This window comes from Echinops telfairi, unplaced genomic scaffold (genome assembly GCF_000313985.2).
Source record: "Echinops telfairi isolate 266 unplaced genomic scaffold, ASM31398v2 ScPeMD7_9;HRSCAF=40, whole genome shotgun sequence".
NCBI classification, from domain to species: domain Eukaryota; kingdom Metazoa; phylum Chordata; class Mammalia; order Afrosoricida; family Tenrecidae; genus Echinops; species Echinops telfairi.
In genome coordinates this window covers 12683390-12693422 of record NW_022103906.1, presented here as the reverse complement: position 1 = coordinate 12693422, position 10033 = coordinate 12683390, and the positions used below count along the sequence as shown (strand labels likewise).

Here is a 10033-nt window from a genome sequence, read left to right as displayed (position 1 = left end):
GGTGGGGGGGTGAAGCATCTGGACTAGAAGGTGTTTCTCTTCACTCTCATGCCCAGAGCCCTCCCTCGGGCTTCCTGGAGCCCACAGTGATTTTCAAGGCAGGAAACTTTCCAGAGAAAGAAAAAAAGTGAAACTGCACATTTAAAAAAATAATAAAGTTTTATCATTAGAAGATCCATTTTTTCTCCTGTCTACAAATCAGTGAGCACCTGCTGACAGCTAAGGCTCTTTCCAACGATGTACTTTCAGATGATGGGTCGTGTCCTCCATCGGCCCTTCCACCGACCCATTTGCCTTTGGCTTTGGAGGAGTTGCGTCACACCTGGCTCCCCACTCCTGCTCACTCCACCTCCGCGTGGACACCCCCAAGCCATCACTTTATCCCCACAGCGGATAGTGATGGTGATGGTTCATTTATGTCATACATGAGCCCAGGCCCTTCGACCACCTCCTTCTGAAGTTAGCACCAGGCTTGGCATGCAACGCTGCTTGTTGTTTGAGGCCATGTCGCCATTCCAAGTGACGGCAGCCCCGTGTCTGCAAAGCAGGGCTCTCGAGGCTGGGTGGCCTACCAGAAGCAGCTCATCAGGCCTGACTTCAGAGCCATCTCCAAGTGGGTTTGAACTGCCAGCCTTTTGGTTAGTAGTTCATTGGCCCCACCCAGGGACTCCTGTGTAACAACTTTATGCTGTTGACTGAATGGCCAACGGAGCAAACTCAGACTCACACAGATTAATTCTCCAAAAGTCACAAACTAAAGTACGATATCCTGGATTTTTTTCAACGTAGAAAACGTGCCACACCTATAATAATTAAGGAAACATTAAGTGATAACTACTCATTATCTCCCTCCTTAGAGATCACCAGGTGATAAGTACTTTAGATTTCCTGCCTCTCAGCCCCTTCTCAGGACATCGTTCAGATGATGTGTTTGTGTGTTGAATGGAATCAGACCAAAGATAACATGTTGCAAAAGGCAACTTTAAAATTCTGTTCCATGCAGCGTGGGCAAAGAACACAAACATCTGTCATCAAGTTGAAAGAATGGGACAAGGTGAAGACTTGTGCCATGGGAAGGAAAGAGGGGTTCATTCTTCGAAACGTGCCATTCTCTGCCCGCCACCCGCTTCACTCCCAGGCCCCACCTGCAGTACAAATGTGTTCATCATTCCTTAGCTTGGCTTTCTGAATTTTTATTGCATGTGTGCATATTCCTAAACAATATTTCATCTAATTTTGCATGTTTTGCACTTTATATGCTCAAGCGGCAGGTGTTCTTCTGGGGCTCACTCTCGGCTCACCGTTGTATTTCTGATGCATGTTTCATGGTGTGCCTCTACCCCCTTTGTCCTCTGTCCTGGCGTTGTTCATAAGGGTCATTGCCATCTTTTGTTCTGGTGTGTGTTATTAAAACAAAGCACGTTCTTGTACAACAGCTCCTGGTGCATATATGCAAGTGTCTCTACAGGCTCTGTACCTAGGAAGAGATTGGCTGGTTTTCAATGAAAAAAAAATTGCTTTTTTCTTTAAAGATTTTTCCATGCCAACAAACCTGCCCTTTTGCAAAGTTCATTTTGGTGGTAGATCCACGTTTTCACGTGTAGGTGTGGGCTTCTCTCCCCAGCCATGGCTGTCTTTATTAAGCCGTGTCAGGGCACGCTGGCAAGCTGCACGTGTTCTCCTCCTAATCATGCTGAGGATCAGGTTGGAGGTGGTGGGAGGTCCGGGAGGGGACCCTGGGACCCTGAGGAGTTGCGGCAGTCTATGTGGACTGTACCTGTTCAGCCTGTAAACCTGACTGCCTTTGTTGGACAGAACAGATTCCTAACTGGGATTCTAGCCGCAAGCTCACCAGGTTCATCTTGTCCTTGCTCAGTATGTAGGGAGTTTGAACTAACAGAGTGTGTGTGTGTTTCTCTTCTAGGTCGTCTTTAATCATCTTTCTTCTCCACCTCCGGACAAGGACCCGGATCAAGGTATGAAATTGGCAAGCTCTGGCTTCCTGTGCCTTCTCCCCCAGGCAGCCCTTTGTAGTGTCCGAACAAGAGGGCTGCTGGGAGAAGTCTGCCCTGGCTAACAAGGCATGGGTGGGAGAAGGCTGGGAGAGTAAACAGCTAGACACTTGGCTTAACTCTGTGCCTGAATCCACTTTTCCCCATGGGGTCCTCCTGGAACCAAGCACAATATCTTTTTTTTTCCCCCCCTGGGTAATTTTGTCAAGGTAAATTTTAAAAATCATTTTATTAGGGGCTCATACAACTCTTATCACAATCCATACATACATCAATTGTGTAAAGCACATTTGTACATCCATTGCCCTCATCATTCTCAAAATATTTGCTCTCCGGAAGCACAGTATCTTTTCTTGTGACTGAGCTTTGATAGGATTTTTTGAAAAGACCTGTCTGCTGTCAAAGAGAGCAAAAAAGGGAAAAGCTATAGAAAATATAAACATCATCATAAAAACTCCTAACTCCCTACCTCAAAAGGGTGGAACCAACTGCTAGGTATCCTTAGCGCCCAGCCTCAGATCTGCTCCATGTGGAAGATGCCATCTTGCCTCCTCACCCTGTCCCAGCCCGCCTTCAAATGGTCACCTGTCAACCCTCTAACTACCTACCCTAGCCTTGCATCTCCCCATCTCCCCATGCCTGTCAACCCAATGAATGACCTTGCTTTTTCTGAGGCCAAACGAGACCCAGACCACTCAGAGGCCACTCGCATCACATTCTGAGGGCTTTGTCCAACATTGTTCAGCATTGACTTACAGAAGAGCAGAATTCCATCTGTTGACTCCCCCAGCATCCTAATAGCCTCACTTACACACAGCAACAGGAAGGCTCTGTCTCAAGAGCCAAGGCCTCGTTCATTAACTTGCACACACAATATGCACTGTGCACGACAAGACTAGGCGTCTGGATGTGCTGAAGAAGATGCAGATGAGTCTGATAGGGCTCCCCCTCTGAAGGAGCTCAGTCTCATGAGCCAAGAGCTGTAGCCCAGTTGGTGACCTCCCTCAGGTCATTTCCCTTATCCTGTTGGCGATTGCACTCACTCCCACCACGGTGATCCCTCACTTCCTGGTTCACCTCTCCAGAAAGGGAGCCCAAGGTAAAGGAAATAACTAATATCATTTAGAGCAAGAACGTGAACCTTCGAACCAGGGTCATCTTCGAACCACTGTCATCTACTCCAGCCCCATCCTTGATACAGAGGGAGGGGACTAGCCGGGGTTATCCCATCCTTCCGTGACAACGCTGAGCCATCTCCTCCTCAGGGAGTTCAATGATATCCAGATAGCCTGGTCCAGGTGGGTCCTTTGGGTTCCCAGAGCTAGGCAGAGGTGCCCCCCTCATTAGCTATGGTCATGCGAAAGGCTGTATACCAAGCTCCAAGGGCTTGCCACCTGGTTCAGAGCATCACCAACAAGTCAGAGGGCCAGACAGGGTCAGGGGAGTGGTCAGCCCCAGGCACTCAGAGGGGCACTCCGGGAACCAACTGCTGGAGAAGGTTAGGACTGATGTTGTCGGAGCACAAGATGATGCCCCTTCGGGATGAAGGTAGGTGGGGCCAATGAAACTCCAAGTGCTCTGCCAAAGGGTCAATGCTGCCTCACCGTGCCCCCTGAGGCAGAACAGAACTGCCTCTTTGGGTTTCCAAGGTTACAGATACACCTTTACAGGAGCAGAATAGATACACCTTTACAGGATAGATAGATATACACCTTTACAGGAGCAGAAAGCCTCCTCTTTCTCCGGCCAAGTGGCTGGTGGGCTTGAGTTTCCCACCTTGTGGTTGGCAGCTCAATGCATAATCCACGAGGCCCCAGGGGTACTCTCATGGGACCTCCAGGCCCCACCTGCACTGGGAGGTTAGGACTAAAGCTGTCCGGTTACCAGGACACTGCCCCTTCGTAAGTTGGGCAGAAAAGGAGAGGCTCGCTGGCCCCGGAGGCAGGGTAAAGGGCAAGGACCGGACACTGTGTCCCTCCCTGGAGTCTGCAGCCGTCAGAGGCTTAGCCACGCTGGAGGAGCGCAGCTGGTCACCGCAGATCTTCTGGCTGGCTGTCCAGGCCAGGGTTCAGGGGGTCTAGGTGGGATTCAGAGTACCGTCAGGGTGGGCGCTGAAGAGCAGTCAGCCTGCCTGCCAGCAGTTGCCTCTTGAGCACCTGTGAAGGAGCAGGTTCACTGTGGCTGCCACTCAGTTCCTGCTTAACCCCAACTCTCCTGGGAGACCGAAGGGGACTCACGACATGAACTTAGCCCTCCCCTTGCTATCCTCATGGCAGTCGGCCCAAGCAGTAGCCACCTTTCCCTTGTGCCTCTAGAGAACCATTTTGTGGTGGCTCTGTATGATTACGACGGGGTGAACGACCGGGACCTGCAGATGCGGAAGGGAGAGAAGCTGCAGATCCTGAGCGAGTAAGTTTCCAGAACATCACCCTTGGTCAGAGGTCCTCACGGCCACCGGTCTCAGCAGGACCCCCACAAGGCCATCCTTATCCACCCGCTCCCCGGCCGACTCCACAATGTCCTTGTCCTGCTCCTCAGCCGGTTAGCCAGCACTTTCTTAAACGTGACCTAGCTGGCTTCCTTCCAAACTCTTCTGGTGAGGTGGTGTCCATCCACTCCCTCCCGCTCTGCTGTCCACCTGCCATTCCTCCTCCCAAACCCCCTTCGGTTGTCACTGCCTCCACGCAGACCTCCGGGCTCCCTCGGGCAGAGCTTTGTGGGTGTTGGGTGCCACTGGGCTGGTTCCAACTCTGAGTAGAATGAAACACTGTCCCGTCCCGTACCCATCCTCACAACCGTTTTATGTCCCAGCCTACTGCGGCAGCCACTGCGTCCATCTCTCTGGTGGAGGGCCTTCCTCTTGCTCAGGGACCCTCTACTTCACCAAGCAGGATGCCCTTTCTGGGCACTGCTGTCTCCTCATAATATGTCCAAAGTATGGAGACGAAGTCTGGCCATCCTTGCTTTCTAAGGAGCATTGGTAGCTGCACTTTTATCCCAAGACAGATTTGTTTGGTCTTCGGGCAGTCCATGATTCAAATGCCTCGATTCTTCTCCCAGGCAGTGTGAGCTTCTCCCACATCAGTTCCCATGGCACAGCTGGGTCCGCGTGCCTCACGTTCACAGGGCAGAGCTATCACAAAGGATTCCGTGGGTGAGGTTAGCTTATTCCCAGTGTTCTTTCTCAGGAGCTCCACTGGCATCTGATCGAGCTCAGACTTTGTTGGTCTTGTCCTTGGTGCATGGAGGCTCAATTTTATTTTGAAGCCCTGCAGTAGCCTGGAGCCAAACACATGAAAAAACCTGCCCTTTTGATCACACTGCCCGGGTCCTCCTGCTTTGGTCCCTCCCAAGCCAGTCCCGACACAGTCACTGAGTTCTAAACAGTATCTCCAGTGTGCATCCCATTTATCAAGAGAAGGCCTGCACACTGGAAGATGAGGGCTTCTTGGGTCTGTCAGACTGCGTGGATAAGCTCTTCTCTCGGGAGATGGCATCACCCCCTCCTGACCCGGACTAGGGGTGCCTTCAGCCCGGGGATGCTCGTTACATGGAAAGAGCCCAGCAGTCAGCCGCTGCACAGAGAGCAGCTTGCACAAGCGACTTTGCAGCCGCCAGACCTTTTCTGTGACTGTGCCCCAGAGCTGAGCTCCCACAAAGAAGGGCCGTGAGCCGTGCCGGGAAAGGCCCTTCATCTTGTTCCTGTGTCCTGCTTCCTCCCCTTTAGAAGTGGAGATTGGTGGCTGGCCAGATCACTCATCACCGGAAGAGAAGGCTACGTTCCCAGCAACTTCGTGGTCCGCGTAGAGACCCTGGAGGTGGAAAAGTAGGTGGACAAGCTTGAGGCTCCCTCGAAGCAGAGACCGCCGCCTCCACCGTGGCCCTTGCTCTGGAGTAGCTCATAGGGGTGGGATCCAAAGTGGGCCCCAAAGTCAGCCTCCGTGAGCCCCGTGGGGGGGGAGCAGCGATGAGGCAGAGGAGAAACTGCTGGGAAAGGAGTGGGTTAGAATCACTGGAAGACAGGACAGAGCCCCTTCCTGTGCTCCACCTCCCTCTTCCCCTCGGTCACTGGAGACCCCTGATGGTCCCCGTGTAACCAGCTGCTATTGAACTGAGTCTGACTCATGGTGACCCAAGGTTTCCAATGGCAGAGCCGTCAGAAGTAGATCACCAGGACTTTCTTTGGAGGTGCCTCTGGGTGGACACAAACCTACAACCTTCCAGTTGACATGCAGGCACTTGGGATGGTTGAGCGTCGATGGTGGGCAGTGCGATCAGCAAATGCTGTTCCAAGGCCCGCAGCGATGGCTGCCGTGGGGAGGGGTCCTTGTCCACTGGCTCCCAGCCCACCCTGTGCCATGGTCCAGCCCTTCCCCAGGGCGGTGTGTGGGACAGCTGGAGCTGCCACCCTGAGGAGTCTCCTGCCACCTGGGTGCCCTGCGAGAGCCCTGGAGTGGGTCCCTGCTCTGACGATCTCTCTGGCAGTTCCATCCATCTCAGTGGCTCAACCCCCAGGAGGGGACCCCAGTGCTTTGTGGGGAAGATGGCCAGGGGCCCTGTTCGGGAGCAAAAGGAACAGATAACACTTCCAGCATGGTTCTCCTTCTCTTTAAAGCAAGCAGTAGACCCACTGACACGGGCAGGGGAGGGAAGGGGCTGGGGGGACCAGGTATGCACTTATCTTACTAAGATGTGGGGCGTCGTTGCTCAGAAACAAGAGGGCTGCCCTGCTGGGGGCAGAGGTGCCGCTCAGGAGGGAGGTCTGGCTAAGAACGCTCCAGGGCGCACGGCTGCCAGCGGAGGCCTGTCTGCCTTTTCCCTTCGCTAGGTGGTTCTTCAGATCAATCAGCAGGAAAGATGCGGAGAGGCGGCTTCTGGCGCCAATCAATAAGGCCGGCTCCTTCCTTATAAGAGAGAGTGAAACAAATATGGGTAAGTGTGAGTGGCCCATCTCCTTTCACTGTGTCCCCCAGGAAGCCTGGTTTCGGGATTGGGAGGGAAAGCCAGTCCAGGGAAGCTGGACGATTCTGGCCCTGTCTCCTTCGCAACCGAGGCCCTGCACAGACAGCCCAGTGATGCCCTCTAGTGGACTTGGTTTTTCCAAGAACATGGTTCTCCCAGTCACCAAGACAAGGCACTTTTTGCCCTGCACCCCTTGGTATGGGAGTGGCAGGCATGGTCACTGCTGCCCAGTGACCCTCAGTCACCAGCCTCATTTTCAAGTCAAAAGATTTCAGCGCCGAAAGAATCCTTAGACGTTACCACAGCCTGAGCCTGCGACCTCAGAGGCTGCGGGAACCTGGGAGTGACATCAGTTGGGGCAGGCCTTGCTGTTGGATTTTTTTTCTTAAGTGAAGGTGGCCCTTGTGGAGACCAGCCTTTCTGTGGGAGAACGAGGGGGCAGTGTGCCTCTAGCAATCCTACGGGACAGTTCTCCTCTGTCCTGTCAGACCATTCCCCCCAGAACTAGCGCTACAGCCATGGGCTGAGCTGAGCAGTGGTGGAGAGTGGGGGATTCATAAACCCAGGCTCAGAGCACACATCAATTCAGATCCACCGACTTAGCAAATCTACGTGTGTATTTTCAGCCCACATGTTTTTATTCTCTCTTGATTCCTTTTCTTCTTAATGTTCTTTCGGCTGTGAGTTATGGACATCATATAAAATAGAAATGAGTGCATCGCTACAAGGGGAAGTATAAAGTAGTGACAAGCGAGCCCGGTGCCGCCGCAGCCTGTCAGAGCGCGGGAACACGCCCGGCCTCCTCTCCTCCACTCATGCCCTTTCCCGACCCCACTGTTCCCTCTGTTTTCTCTCTGCTTGCTGGCTTTGGGCAGCTGGAGCCGGACGCCCTTTACTCTGTGTGTGTATCTCGGCCACGTGCATTGAGTACATTGCCAGCTCGTCCACGTTCCTTGCTGTGTAGAATCCATGCAGGAAGATCCCACAAGTTGCTGCATCCATGCTACTGGTGCCAGGCCTTGGAATACATCCGTAGCAGAGCTAGTCAGAGCAGGCTGCACCACAAAGCGTATGGCATACGTCTCCCGGTGCACATTCACCCCTCAGCGTAGACCTCGGAGATGCTAGGTCAGCACCCCCAAGTGAAAGATGAGGAATCAGAGACCCACAAAGAGGAGTGGCTCACCCAAAGCCCAGCGTGAGTAAGCATCTGAGCCCCCAGCATCAGTGGGACACTCGTCCAGCAGGCCCAGAATCCTCACCAGCTCTCAATATAGCAAGCTGGCTCATCCTGGGACGACTGAGGGGAAGCTCTCAAGCAGGATGAGGAAGCTTATTGCCCTTAGGGCACCCCAAGTGGGGCCCGCTACATCCTCATCCGTGGCCCATGTTGAACTTGGATGGAGTACGGAATGGGTGGTCATGACATTGGAGGAGTTGGGGGGCTAGACCGTAAGTTGGGGGCAATTCGGACGGGTAGAGGTTTTGGGTGTGAGGAACCACCCACCAGTGGGTCCCTGGGCTTCGTTCATGGCTGAACACCTTCGATGAGCAGGAAATACCAGGCTAGCAACAAGTGGGATGGAGAGAAATACTTATAACATCCTGAGACACTTTTGGAAATTGCTCAGTCCTATGGGCCTCCAAGGGCCAGGGCCAGGTTAGAGAGGAAGTTAAGTGCTTTAGGTTTGCAGACTCCTCTAAAAGGCACCGATGGATGCATTAAACTTTAAATACCGATATAACCAAATCAAACCACTGCCTTTGAGTCAATTCCAACTCATAGGCAAGAGTAGAGGTGCTCCTTAGGGTGTCCTAACTCGTCGTCTTTACATGAGCGGATGGGCTCTTCTTTCTCCCTCCGAGTTGGCTGGAGGATTTGAACTCCTGGCCTGTGGTTAGCAGCCCAATCCTTAGCTCACCACACCACCAGGACTTAATCATAGAAAGATATTATTTGTTTATTTATTTAAGTGGCACAGTGGTAAGAAGTACTCAGCTGCCAACCCAATTGTCAGCAGTTCAAACCCTCCAGCTTCCCAATGGGAGTTTGCTTCCATAAAAAGGTACAGCTTCAGACACGGGTAGGGCCGTTTGCTCCATTGTCCCGTAGGATAGCTGTGACTCACTGACCATGGGTTTGGTGCAATGGATTGACAGGTCATTCTGGAGGCCCAGTCAATAATGATTTCCCCTAAGATGCTGGTTCGGATGTGCTCTAGCAAACTGCAAGGGTTAAAGTGGGCCTGCAAGAGTTGAGTTTGACATTGAAGAAATTCTATCCTTCAACCATACCCGTTCTAGATGCTGGACTGGGTACCACCATTCCTTCATGATGGCAGAACATCTCTGTCCACGAAGCAATGTCAGAGACACTGCCAATGACATGTCAAACATATGAAGAAGTAGAGAGAGCAGTACCACCGGGCCCTCAGTGCCTCCACCAAACTGCAGCCATGAGCACCTTAGTCGATTTTGATTCATCTGTCATGCCCACCACCCTCGTCCTCTCCCATGATGTTAAAGTAATGCCAGTGGGCCTAGCCTTCCTCCCTGGGGATGGTGTCGTAATTGTTGCCGATTGCTAAGGCACTCTCTGCCGGGAAAGCAAGTTAGACAACCAAGGGGTCCTCTAACCGCGACAAAAATTAACCAAATTCACTGCCATCAAGTCGGTTCTGACTCAGTGATCCTACAGCAGAGCAGAACTGTTCTTGTGGGTTTCTGAGACTGTGGATCTTTACGGGAGCAGGGAGCAGAGAGCTTCATCATTCTCTCTCCGAGTGACTGGTAGTTGTGAACAGCTGACCTTGCATTTTAGCATCCCGACATATAACCCACTGTGCCACCGAGGCTCCTGAGGTAGGCCAAACTGGGAAGTAGCCAAATGGAGCTAGGACTGCAAGGCTATCCAAGCCTGATCACTACACACACACACACACACACACACACACACCACCCAGACCTCCAAAACAAGACCTCTCGGTGGGCAGCTCAGAGCCACAGGGAGTGGATATGAGAGGGTCCAGGCTGTCCAAGCCTGATCACTGTACACACAC

General features: G+C 52.6%; 1 protein-coding gene across 2 annotated transcripts in view; it reads left to right on the top strand.

The window, feature by feature from the left end:
* BLK (BLK proto-oncogene, Src family tyrosine kinase) overlaps positions 1–10033 on the top strand; it is a 92967-nt gene that overhangs the window by 68602 nt on the left and 14332 nt on the right. The window contains exons 3-7 of one of the 2 annotated variants that reach the window (XM_045286748.1): positions 1004–1054; positions 1925–1976; positions 4328–4421; positions 5740–5838; positions 6841–6944. In XM_045286748.1, the coding sequence (XP_045142683.1) occupies positions 1004–1054; positions 1925–1976; positions 4328–4421; positions 5740–5838; positions 6841–6944 (400 nt within the window). The remainder of the gene's footprint in view (positions 1–1003; positions 1055–1924; positions 1977–4327; positions 4422–5739; positions 5839–6840; positions 6945–10033) is intronic. The other variant, XM_004707640.2, reaches the window with a different exon arrangement.